This window comes from Ricinus communis, chromosome 1, assembly GCF_019578655.1.
Source record: "Ricinus communis isolate WT05 ecotype wild-type chromosome 1, ASM1957865v1, whole genome shotgun sequence".
NCBI lineage: Eukaryota > Viridiplantae > Streptophyta > Magnoliopsida > Malpighiales > Euphorbiaceae > Ricinus > Ricinus communis.
The window spans coordinates 1,352,188-1,365,177 of record NC_063256.1 but is presented as its reverse complement, the minus strand read 5'-3'; the positions used below and the strand labels follow the sequence as shown (position 1 = coordinate 1,365,177).

General features: G+C 34.8%; 2 protein-coding genes across 2 annotated transcripts; both read right to left on the bottom strand.

The window, feature by feature from the left end:
• Nucleotides 1-1,743: 1,743 nt before the first annotated feature.
• Nucleotides 1,744-4,430, bottom strand: LOC8258469 (receptor-like serine/threonine-protein kinase At2g45590). The gene has a single exon (XM_002511705.4). The coding sequence runs from the start codon at nt 4,118-4,120 to the stop codon at nt 2,075-2,077; it is 2,046 nt and encodes a 681-aa protein (XP_002511751.2). The 5' UTR covers nt 4,121-4,430; the 3' UTR covers nt 1,744-2,074.
• Nucleotides 4,431-7,429: 2,999 nt separating this feature from the next.
• Nucleotides 7,430-12,948, bottom strand: LOC8258468 (calcium-dependent lipid-binding protein). The gene is made up of 12 exons (XM_002511704.4): nt 12,588-12,948; nt 12,367-12,502; nt 11,472-11,573; nt 10,897-10,947; nt 10,386-10,506; nt 9,861-9,982; nt 9,652-9,750; nt 9,480-9,560; nt 9,295-9,380; nt 8,759-8,984; nt 8,357-8,521; nt 7,430-8,068 (listed from the first exon to the last, which is right to left on the bottom strand). Exons 2-12 carry the CDS (start codon nt 12,469-12,471, stop codon nt 7,679-7,681), a joined length of 1,548 nt encoding a protein of 515 aa, XP_002511750.2. The 5' UTR covers nt 12,472-12,502; nt 12,588-12,948; the 3' UTR covers nt 7,430-7,678.
• Between the last annotated feature and the right edge of the window lie 42 nt (nt 12,949-12,990).

Below are 12,990 nucleotides of genomic sequence, written 5' to 3'. Positions count from 1 at the left end.
AAGAACCCTTCATAGTTTTCCTGATAGACTCCAAACTTTACAGCTATACACAGAATACTTTTCAATTTTCATGATGGAACTGGGCAAGGGCCCAGGAGGAATACGTTTAGTCCAGAGAGGACCCTGTATGGCACTACAGAAAGAAAATTCAGCTAGTTAAGAAAACAATAAGCTATGTCGGTCCCTACCTTTTTGGTTGTCATGGATGAGCCTACTGTCCAAATCACAATGGGCAGTACCTGCCAGGATACTGTGACCAAACAAATATCTCTACGTGCCAGGAAAAAGAAAATCTCAAGTTCATTAAGCAGAAATTCACTCCTGATTCAGAATCGAATGTCAAATATTAAAATAATAGTAAAAGAAAAGGCAAGAAAACAAAAGTAGTTGATTAGTGACATGATTTGATCACGATTATAATTATAGGTATATAGGATCATGGAAGAAAAAGCCATTGCTGCAGTGCAATGCCAATTTAAGCATATAGAATACTGAACTTGGTAAAAAGAGAGAACTGGAACTGGGGTTTACATTTCAGTTGGTAAATTACTAAATCAAAAAGGTTCGCTCTTAAGAAATAGCATGCATTCAGGAAATGAGTCATAAGCACCTCAAGCGATCTTATCAATGAAACAACTGAAAGCATACAGGGGATTGTGCAACAGCTTCCAAAATCATCTACATAATTCTAACAATCTTCTTATATATTAATGTACATTGGTGAATAGTGCAAGTAGCATAAAAGTTTTCATGTATGTAAGCTCGTGAATATGACGGTCATAATAATTCCCAATAAAGGACAAAATATATATAAAACATGTCACTTGACTTGTAAAAGTAGCTAAAGCAATACGAAAAGAAATAATATTCCATATCATTGGTGTCACTTGCGTGCAAAATCACATTTGCACGAGAGAAGAAGCAGCAGAACATCCCACCCAAGGGCATCGCAATTGACAACTTGTATATTGCAAGATACTCCAAAGATGGCGATACATCTAATTTAGCTACAAATATAATTGAATTCCCATAGGATAATGGAATTGTGTACTTTTCTCATTATAATGTAACCGTGAGAACCAATGGTCTTTCAGCGTGCAACTGATGTGTGATGTCAGGACAATGTCACTCGTTCAATGTTCATTTACTTTTTCAACCAGTCAGGATCCCGGAGGATTTATGCTTAATGAACTTTGGTGATCTAAAGCATATTAGAATAGCAAGAAGTCACAGAAGCCACTTTAACGAACTCATATCACTCCAATTGATTGGGTTGAACTTTTGTACTGAATTTAATTCCTGTATCAAACTTTTGATTCTATTTAATAAATATATGCAACTGAATCCTTCAACTGAAAACGGAGTGATCGTATGGCCATATCGGTGCGCAAGGTGTATGCGCTTGTAGAGGGGTTAGTGCCTAATATGGAAGAATATCAACAATAATTATAATGTGACAGCAGAATCATATTGCAAAAGGATAGATTGAGCCAAGATTTGATCCCACCTGATTGAATTTCATGTTACTTGGCTAAAAAATGCGGCAACTTTTGAGAGGTAGCAGACAACAGAAAAGGATATATCTTCCGGGTCCCTACAGGTCCAAAAAGTCACAAAGAAAAAGGAAAAAAAAAGAAAAACAAAAGCAACCATTGCTCACTTTAGCACCAAGGGCACTTCAGCACTTGGGCAAATATGTTGATTCAAAGCTTTATGGTGGGATCACCATCTGGAAAGTAAAAGTTCTCTACAAATATATCTTTACATTCACCATTAATCCTGGGATACCTAAAATTCAACAACTTGCAGGTACAAAAGTGAAGTGTGACTATGCCTATAATCATCACACTCAATATAAAGTCCAACACTGAAAATAGAACTTCTAGGCCCAAAGAAAGCAATTACTAACCAAACGTAAAGAGAGTAGCCTGAAATTAAATAGAACATATGTGTATTCATTTCCATTTTGGAGAGGATTTCTTCAAGCATGATCATTATAAAATGGCCTAAAACAGCTACAACAGTACACACTCTACAGTTAATTAATCAAAATGATGTCATAAGTCCAATAAACTCACCGGGCCTTCTTCCGGGATTTGAATGGAAAATTGGACGGTGGTGATGGTGAAAATTCAAATGGCAAATGAGGTGGTTCTGTTTCACCAGAAAGCATCCCCACAATTTCTTTCATAGTAGGCCGCTTGGTTGGCGATCTCTGCAAACAGAGTAATGCAATTGTAATACAAAGCAATGCCTGATCTTTATCCAAGGAATGTATTGAAGGATCAACAAGATCCAAAAGCTTCCCATTATATGCAAGCTGCCTAGCCCAAGAAATCAAATTAGCCCTCTCAAATTCTGACATTGGCGAGGCAGTTACTTGCAGCGGTCTCCGACCAGAAACCACAACAAGAAGCAGAACACCAAAGCTATACACATCACACTTCTCTGATAATAGGCCACCACCACCATACTCGGGGGCAATATAGCAAACAGTTCCTCTCATACTAGGCGTGCTACTAACACCACCACTCTTTGGTATCTCTCCACTTAACCAATCTTGACTATTTCTTCTCCCATTTCTCAAATCCCCACTAAACCCATCCAACCACCAATCAATGCTACCTCTACTCCTCTTGTTCTTCTTCTTCGTCTCTTGTACCAAATTATCATCCTTCTGCCACCATGAATCTCCACCATTACTAGAATTAAGCCCTCTTTTCTTCTTCTTTTTAGTAAGCTCCTCGCAGAACTCTTCCTTCCACCATTCTCTAGGCTTTCTATACTTGACCTTTTTCTGCATTCTTTCCTCGTCTAAGGAAGCCCACCAATCCAATCTTTTCTTATGCTTTTTCCTTGGCTCAATCGACAAGCTTTTCGTTCTTAATACATTACTATTATCAACCGAACTAGGAGAAGCAATCCATTCATTTTTTGGTCTTTCCTTCTTAATCTCACTCCCAATCCATTCCATCACATAATCTTTCACTCTCCCCGACTCGGATCCACCTCCATTATCCTGTTTCCACCACCAGTCTCTTCTCGACCCACCTTTCTTCCCTCCATTAACCAAATCTTTCCCACTATCGACACTGACCTTATCAAACCCCATCTCTGAAATACTCCCTTTATCCATCCCCATCTCCGGAGACACCACAGCAGCAGTAGCCATCTCCGGCGAGGCATCAGAATCCAAAACCCTAACAGCAAAACTCTCCGGCGATCGATCAATCCCCGCAACAGTACTACTGTCCTCATATGCAGTGACTACACTCTCAGTCTCCTCTAAAATGGATCCATTATCCTCAGCAACAACAACAAAAGAAGCTTCCTTCTTTTCAACAGTCTCCTCTGTCTTCAATCTTGCAAGTCCAAAATCACCAATCTTGGCATTGAAATCAGCATCAAGCAATATATTACTAGGTTTAATATCTCCATGAGTCACAGGAGGATTGCAAAAATGATGTAAATATTCAATTCCTTTAGCAACATCACTTACTATATCAAATCTTTTTCTCCAATTCATAAGCTCTTCACATTTCCGATCTAACAAAGCATCCTGAAGACTCCGGTTCTCCATCAGCTCATACACTAAAATAAGCTTCTTTCTACGGCGGTCGGAAGAGAACCCTAAAAGAGACACAATGTGTGGAGAATCAAGAGAAGAGGCAAGCGAGAGCTCATTATGAAACTCCCGCTCTCCTTGTAGTGAACCGTTAGGGTCCATAAGTTTGACTGCTAACGGCTGGTTTGTTGAGGGAATAATAGCTTTGTAAACTGAACCAAATCCACCGTGGCCAAGCCTGTTAGATGTAGAAAACGATGCCGTTGCGCTTCGCAGTAGCGAGTAAGAGAAACGGCGGCATTGCTGCTGCTGGTTGCTGCTGCTGCTGCTGTTGTGATTATGAGTAGGAGACTTTAGGTCCGATGGAGCTGTACGTTTACGAGATAATTTTCGGTAAAAAAAGAAAACGAGAACAACTAAACAAAAGATAGTAAAAGAAAGAGCTCCAGCTAGAATAGAAGGAAGCAGGTGGTGTCGAAGGCGGCGGTGGTGGTAGCGGTGGTTATTGTTTAGCGGAGGAGACGCCGGTAAAGATGGGAGCAAGCGGGATGGCATTGTTGTAAATAGAAATGAAAGGGAAGGGGATATTAGAGTATCATTTCAGATGAGGTTTTGTTATAGTGGTTTCTGCAGTGAGTGTTTATTCAGTCTGTAGAGATAGCTGCGTGCGTGAGACTCGGTGTGGGTGTGTGGGTGTATAAGAAGGAGAGAGGGAACTGTTTCGCCTTGGTGTTTTTCTATTTTGAGGAGGATAAGGAAAGTGCTGAGGTGACAACGACGTCGTTAGATGCGGATGCTTGTGGAACCACTTACTTTGACTTTTTGTTGTACGTGTCGTCTTCTCGTTTGGTCGTCATCTTTTTAATCTAACTGTCATGTGACCCTCGTTCAGCTGTGAATCTTGTAATTTAAAGCCTTGGAAGTATGGTACACGCGCTATGTCGTAGATCACGTGGATTAATGATCTTTGTAGCTTTCTTTAATGTTTAACCACGTTCGTGGGATCCACCACTCTCATATTGGCTCATATAGTATATAACCCATCAAATTCTGATACTACTTTATTTCTAACTTTCTTTTATTCTTATTAATTATTGATATGCCGCTAATATTTTATAAAAATAGTTGGAAAATCTATTATTAATAATAATAATTCTTTTTGCATACTATTTTTTGAACGTTTGATCAACTGCTTGTTATATAGATGATGAAGAGTTCAATCTACATTCTACATCTTACGTAATAGAGATCAAAACTCATTTATCCAAGTTACTAACAAAAATAGGGTAAAAGTAATTTTTAAACTGTTTTTACCATGCGGTAATATAATCTTTTTAAGGAAAAAAAAAAGAAGCAAGAATTTTTGTTGGTTTGTTTGCAAAGGCTGTGTGTTGTTTTATATGGGTTTTGACCTATTTTGACAAACTTTCCTGTGGCTTTTTACTCTTCCGGAAAGACCATAATGCCACTCATCTCTAAAATTGCTTTTTTCTTGCGTTGGATTTATATTATCAATTAAGGTCCCTTCTAGAGTCGTATATAAATAATTATTTTATGATAGTCAACTACAAAAACACATAAAACATAGAAAATATTTGAATCAAACTCCAAAACAAAGTCAACAATAAAATCTAACTAAAATGTTTGATTTCAAAAATATTATGGGCTGACTGAGTGGAAAAGAAAAGAAAAGAAAAGAAAATATGATACGTTGGACCACATAATAATTTGCACTGCCTACCAATTGAATTGAAGGGCAGGCGAGTAATTTTGAAGGTGAGTTTTTGACTTAAGCAGCTTCGTAAAAGGAATCTGACCATTGGCAGTGACTGCTGCACAGAAATCAAAGAAAAAAAATAAGCCTTTGTTTACTTAGAGTGAGATCATGTGAGTCCCACCCACCTACTCTTTCTTTCTCCTCTTCACTTCTCTCGACCCAAAAAGAAAACCTGCCCCCAACCGGCTGAACCGGAATCAGGGTCAAATTAAGCATAAATTTACACTTTTTTGGTTTCGACTTTAATACTAATAGCTCATCTAATTCTGATGATAACTGGTAAATCTTATTTTTTATAAGGAAAGAAACATTAATATAACTAAAATTCTAATTCTTTATCTATAATTTTTAAATACTTATAATCTTTATGATTTGATATTTAAAGTTTGGAAATTAATTTAAATTGTTTAAAAACCACAGTATTCGGTTCGGTTTGAATATTATTCTAAAACTTCGAACCGAGCCTTGCTAGAAAATCTTTCAACCCACGCTTGTCGGAGGTGTAGCTGAGCGAGTGTGTTGATATTTCCCATACTGCTGTTATCATATGATCCAAAATAATAATTTTTACTTTTTTTTATTTTTAATCTTTCACTAAACTACTCATGGTCGTACTTTTTATGGTTCTTTTTCTTTTGCAAAACTCATATTTGGCATCTTGAGTTTTTAATTTTAAAAGAATTTGTTTAATATTTAAATTGTTTCATTTTAAGTTGCTGACGTGTTATTTATTATGTTGTACTTTATATGCAAAATACTCTCTCTCTTTTTTCGTCTTGTTTGTATTGTTTTTTGTACTTTTTATTATTTATAGCTAAACCCTTCCTTTGATTAGGATTTTCTTAAATTAGAAAATAAAAATTCAAGGACCACCAATGAATCAAAGTTAAATGTTATGGCTCACGTGTTTTAATAATGTTTAAGTTACAGGCTGTAACGAAAGTTTAGACATAAATAAAATTTAGGATTCTTTTATTGAAAAGTTTAGTTTTTTTTATAAAAGAATATAATAAATTTATAATGAAATAGAATCTAAAAGTTCATTAACCCAAAATGGATCATTATTTAGATGATAGAAAAATTGTATAAATACTTATTCGAAATTTCACTTACAAAACTCTTGTTGCAAAACAAAGTTCTCAATAATATATTTAATTCATACCACTATTTAATATCAAAAAATTATTCTGAAAAAATATTTAAAAATAGAAAATTTTCTTTTCTTTTTCTGCTAAATTCAATTATTATATATAATACAAGTCAAATGTTGCCATCTATTAATAAATATGATATACTTAAAGACGAACATGATTGGATTTGGAGGCTTATGTTTTGCAAATCTAATCAGCTACATGGATCCTTATGAAGTGAGAATCCGAAATGTTTATTCATATTTATCTTAAACTAGTCATTTATTGTGCGTTGTAAGTCCATTACTATTATTTTGATTATAAAATTAAACTAATAAATATAATTTAATAAATTTTTTAATATTTAATATTATTTTATAGAAATTTAAAAATAATAATAAACTAACTATTTTTAAATTTATTTTAATTTTTTAAAATTTTATTAATATAATAATATAAAAATTATTTCTAAAATAATATTAATAATTTTAGTATTATATAAATTAATAGTATTATTATAATTAATGTTACTATTTTTTAAAATTAAAAGTTTATTATGTAATTAAAAATTAATTTATTATTAAAAAATTTAGAAATTTATTTTTAAAATTAAAATTATTATATAATAAAAATTAATTTATTAATATACTAAGTATTTAAAAAAATTACTTATTAATTAATAAATTACATATAAATTTAAATTTTATATATCAAGAAAAAAATCTAAATCTTAAAAATTAGTATATATAAATTTCCATTTTCACGGGTCCTATTTTCTTCATTTGTGTTAGATCATGATAACGCTTTCCAAAGCACGGATCCTTAATGCATCACCACTGAATTTCTGAATTGCCGTTTTGTATAGAGGATTCAACCTATTTTTGGATCCATCAGCCCAAAGAAAGAAAGCCCAAAAAGCAGGTGCTTTATAAGACAAGTCAGCCATGCCAAAAAACAGAGAAAAAAGAAATCATATTATTTTGTACACATCAAAGATTTGAAGAGTATGCTATATAATCAGAACATAAATTTCACGAGGAAAGGAAGAAGTTACAGTTGAAACTAGGATGGAGAATAACCTGCCAAAGTTGCAGAAAGATCAATATACTGGAGAAACGCTATGAAACAAGACATAAATTTGCCAAACAAAGTTCTCAATCTAAAGTCCCGGGAGTGCAAGCCAAAAGGTCAAATTCACGTATCGTTCTACAGAGGTTTTGCCCCGCCATTTTCCTGCACGCTATTGACCGGAGTTGAGGAGCCACTTCTCTTGCTGGATTGCCCAGTAAATGTCCTGCCCACGAACTTCCCTGCTTTGCTCAGCCCACTGCCAACAGCTCCAAGGCCACTGCCCACGATGCCTACACCAGCGCCAACACCAGTTCCCACCAGCCCAACCCCAGCACCAATACCAGTTCCAACAAGGCCAACTCCACCAGCAATGCCAGTACCCACCAGCCCCACTGCTCCATCAAGTGCATCCATTGTGCTCCCTATAACTCCTGCTTCTTTGAGCTTCTTCCTTTCTTCTATAATCCTCTTCTCTTCTTCTAGAGCAGCCAATTGCTCCTCTTTGTTAAATGCATGGTACAAAACCTGCAAGTCCATCACACGTGCACATCAGAGAGAGAGAGATGGAAAGAGATAAGGGGAAGGAGGCGAGAAGGGAGCTAACATCCTAAAAGAATATAAAAATGACAAAAATAACGGACCAATTTGCATTGATATTTTCCCCTATTTCATACAGTGACTTTCATATGAAATGCTGGAGTAGATACTGGTTGTGCTATCAATATTGTCGACTACTGTCATTATGTAATAGTTGAAGCATGATATCTTGAGGCACAAAGAAAACAAAATAAAATATCCTTAAGACTTGTCTACCTTAATTGTAAGAGTTCCTCCATCCTTTTTATCCTTAATCTTCAACATGTCAAGTGCTGGTAACAGTCTTAACTCATGTTGTTTCCATGTTTCTGCTTCTAGCTCAATCAAAGGCAATTTTGCTATTCCCAACCTCTTGTCTTGCCCAATATCCTTATCAAAGACCTGTAGGAAGAATTTCATCAACAACTGCACAGAGAATAATAATCTCTCATATTCTTTTCCCATAAAAACAACTATATTAGAGAAAAGAATCTATCTCCTGTTTCATGATCAACTGGAGCCCCAACATGAACTTGCATCATCACGTCAAAAAAACAAATATATACAGGTTCCATTAGTAAAAGTGTCGCACCATGAGAAAACAGAGAAATGGATGAAAGAAGATAGGTAATTCAAAACCTCAAGAATAAGAGACTGTGTCTCCTTGTCTTCAGCAATCATCTCGAATGTTTGATCCCAAACAGGATTGAGGTTGTTCTCAATAGTACGAGATTTAACCTTGAACATTGGCCGAATATATAGAACCACATAAGGATCAGATTTTCCAATCATTTCCATGTTCTTCAAATCATTTGCTTTGACTACTGTCACTGTAAGCTTTCCTTCTGGTTTAAGCTCTAATTCACTGCATAATATCCCCCACCCCACCCCCCCATCCAATCCAAAATATAAAAAATTAGCTATGCAGTAAATTCAGATAATACTAGTATAAAATTAATACAATAGTATATCTTTATATGCATATAAAGTGTACCATGGACACGGTAGCCTCAAATTAGAGCAAAAAAAACCTATTTGCTGTGAAGTGCTGAATATGAATTGACTACAATCGAATAAATTGGACAAGATAACATGACAAATTGTGTCAAAGACTTCAGGTCCAATTCAATATTTGGTAGCAACTTAAATGTAATATTGTCAAATCATGTTGTTACCTTGTATCAACAGGTATACCACCAATTGGAACAACAACCCTGTGGGGCCACTGAAGCATATCTGTGACAATTGAATGCACAGTGTCCTACGAAATTTGATATAAAAAGCAGAGTGAGAAAGAAAACCAACTCAAGAAGGAGTCATCAAAGGGAAAATGTGTTATGATACCAAAAAGAGAACTCACATCAATCATATCTGATAGTCCAGGAATGGCTGTTAAGCTTCCACCAACAGCTTTCAGAACATAGTCAATTTTAGGCTTTGGCTGATTGATGTATCAAGAATTGGTCATTTACAAAATAATTTTAACTGAAAAAGTGACCACAAAATCATTAATATAAATATTCAAGACGTACCTCAGAAAGTAGAGCAATAACAACAGCAGAAATGCATGGTATCTCCTCAGCAAGTTGGAAGATAACTCGGATCACAGTATAAACTTCAAGGTCTTTCAACTGTATCACATTGCACCATGAAAGTAATGAGATAATTCTTGTTAAAATTTTACATGCTAAACAGCAACTAACATAATTTAGTTATTGTTCAAAATCATCTATACAAGAACCTGAATGGGTATAGAAGCAACAAGTGCAGCTTCAACGCCTAAAATGATGCTTGGATCACCACCCCATCGAAAATCAATATCCATAATGATTTGACCTTTCTTAAGACTCTGAACACGTATACCTGCATTAAATAATCAATTGAGAGTGGACATATATGAAAAGAAAGAGCAATTCAGTGGTAATCACAAATGCACCTAATAAATAATAATTTTTTGTGAACACAAACACATTTTCTTTTTGTTAGAGCATTCATGGATGATTCACATATAATATAAGTCTATATAAAGACGAATGTCAGGGTTTGGCCCTAACTATTGAATGCTATCAAAATCAAGGAAAGACGTGCCAAGCTAATTATCACATATGCCAGAGAAATAAGAGCAGATCCATAAAGATAAGTAAGCGCAAGATACACTCATACACATACACAAAGTTATGCAGCAAAGAAGAACTATATATCAAGTCATACCTCATACACATACACAAACTTAAGCAACAAAGAAGGACTACATATCAATTCATACCTTCAATCTTGGGTGGCACAGTTCCAAGAGAAAATTTGTTGAACTTTAATGAAGTAATCCCTGGGGGTCGATAATCTTCTAATAGTGGTTCAACAGATTCTTTTACTACCATTGTAGCTGCCTGCATACAAAAACATCCACAACTTTAGGTTAGTATATATATATATATATATATATATATAAAAGAACAATCTTCATTGGACCTATTATAATTTTTTCTTTTTTCTTTTTTAATCTTTAACCAACAAATATCCCTACTACCCCTCACCCCTTTGTCATTTCTCTTCCTGTGACAAAAAATCTTTACTTGTCAAAAGAAATGAGGAAAACAGAAGGAATCAAAAGAGAAAAGAAAAAGCACTAATTCTTTGTTGAATATGGATGGTATCTACCTTAGTACTGTTATATAGGACTCTAACCTACCCTATCAGCAACAAAGTCATTTCACAAAATTTATCTACTTGCATCTACTTGTAGACTAACTATGTGATAAAGAAAGCAAAAGGCTTACATCTGCCACAAATGGCCATAACTTGCTCAGTTGCTTGTTCAGCCACTTCACCTGCACGATGTGACAGAAATATACAATGCTACAACCAATCATATATATAATACATAGATAAAATTCAAAGCAAGCAAGATCTAAGTGCACAAAAATACTTCAATACAAAATCCTTCCCAATGGAGAATGTGACATCTTTAGAATTTGTAAAAACATAATATAAGCATCCAAAATGGTTCAACATAAGATTCAAACTAAAATTGCCATTTTCCACAAACAATTTGGTGGGGCAAATAGACGTGTTAGCATGGATTAGATAAATTGACATGTAATAGCCAATTTCAAATCTCGATATAGCCATATTAAATATTTTACTTAGGAGTTGAACAGCCAACCATATTAAATATTTTAGTCTGAAAAGGAGAAAACAAGACATGACATTGAGCATTTAGTTATATCAAGATATCAAAAAAGTAAACATTCACTTTAGCCTGAAAAAGAAGAATCCACATGGCTCCAAACAAAGAATTGCTAAAGATTTCCCTCGGATCTTAAGCATTAGGAAACTTAAATAAAATGCAGACCTGCTCAAAGACAGGAAAAGATATCCAATCAGGAAAATTATCGCCGCATATTTTCTTCAAATCATCTCTGTTTAAGGACCCGAGAAGTTTTATATCAACTGCCTGCAATGCAGAAGAATATTATACAGTATACAGTAATCCAAACAGTAACAACACATTGTGATAATTCAGAAAAGAGGACAAATCAATTTCATAGCTTCAACTACTAGAGAGTTCTATTAAATAAAAAGCATCTGCCATAATCATGAGCCAGCCATTACGATGGAGTTATGGAACATAATTCAGTAAGTATTGAATAATGAATACTTTGCCAGGTTAATCACTACAGAGAACACTACCTTATAATCTTCACTTAATAATTTATCTTCACTCATATGATATCTTTGCCAAAAGTGCTACAGCTGGCACACACAAAACAAGGAAGTCCAAACTACTAAGATATTGCATACATGTGTTGGTAATGGTGTAACTTGAAAAGATGATTAAACAGGCACTGGATAGCAGGTTAAAATCAAAGACAGTTTAGAAAAAAAGGAACCCTAATCTCTCAATACTAAATTCTTAAGCAGCACTCTAAGCAAGCCAATAACTTGCCATCTTATCTCTCATACTATTCAATACTCAGTAACTCACTAACACTTTAAACCCAACAAATTTTTCATGCCTGTATATCTATCCAGTATAAACATATACTGAACATACAGAAATGGCAGTTATGGAAAGAAATTCAATACTCGGCTCATTTTTAGATATAGCATTGTTATATTTAAGGTAATTCCCAAAAAAAATTATTAAAAAGAAAAAGCAGCGTGATAAAATTAAAATCCAAACAAATCAGTCAAGATACAATCAAATTCATCCAAGAGAAAAGAAAAGATTTGCAAAACAAACAGACCTTGGCAATTCGCTTGGTGCTTCGGTACCTCATCATGTGCTTCCATCCCGCCATAACCGCGATCCCGAAGATCATTCCCATAAAGATCCCAGATATCAACCCCATTTTCCTCGGAAATCAAAATGAAAAATTTCTCCTGAAAGCAAAGAAAATCAATTCATCAGAGAAAACAAAAACCAAAATCCCAAATAATTTCGAAGAAGATCAAACAAAGAACTTACAGTGACGTAAAATAATGCGTCTGAATAGAGACAGCGAGAGAGGGGAAAATAAAGGGGGAAATTCCAAATTGGGGAATCAGATTCACTGCAGTTAATAAAACCTAGAGAAATTCTTTGTTGGTTTTTAGTTTTTTTGTATATAAAGAGTAATGGTTTTCTCGGTCTAAAATAAAATGTATTTATCGAACTCTTGTGGTGGTGTAGGCATTTGCTCCACAAGATCATGAAAGGGAAAATGAAAAAGCATCAAGAAATGAAGGTCAAGTAGGCCAGAGTGCGAGAGCTCTGTCTCGGCATTTAATCCAAATCTCTCCTGGCATTCAATTCCTTGGTCTTTTTATTGCACCGTTCTGTCCGTTTTTCAACTTTGTTTGGAAATATCGTTATTGGCTTTTTTGTTTGT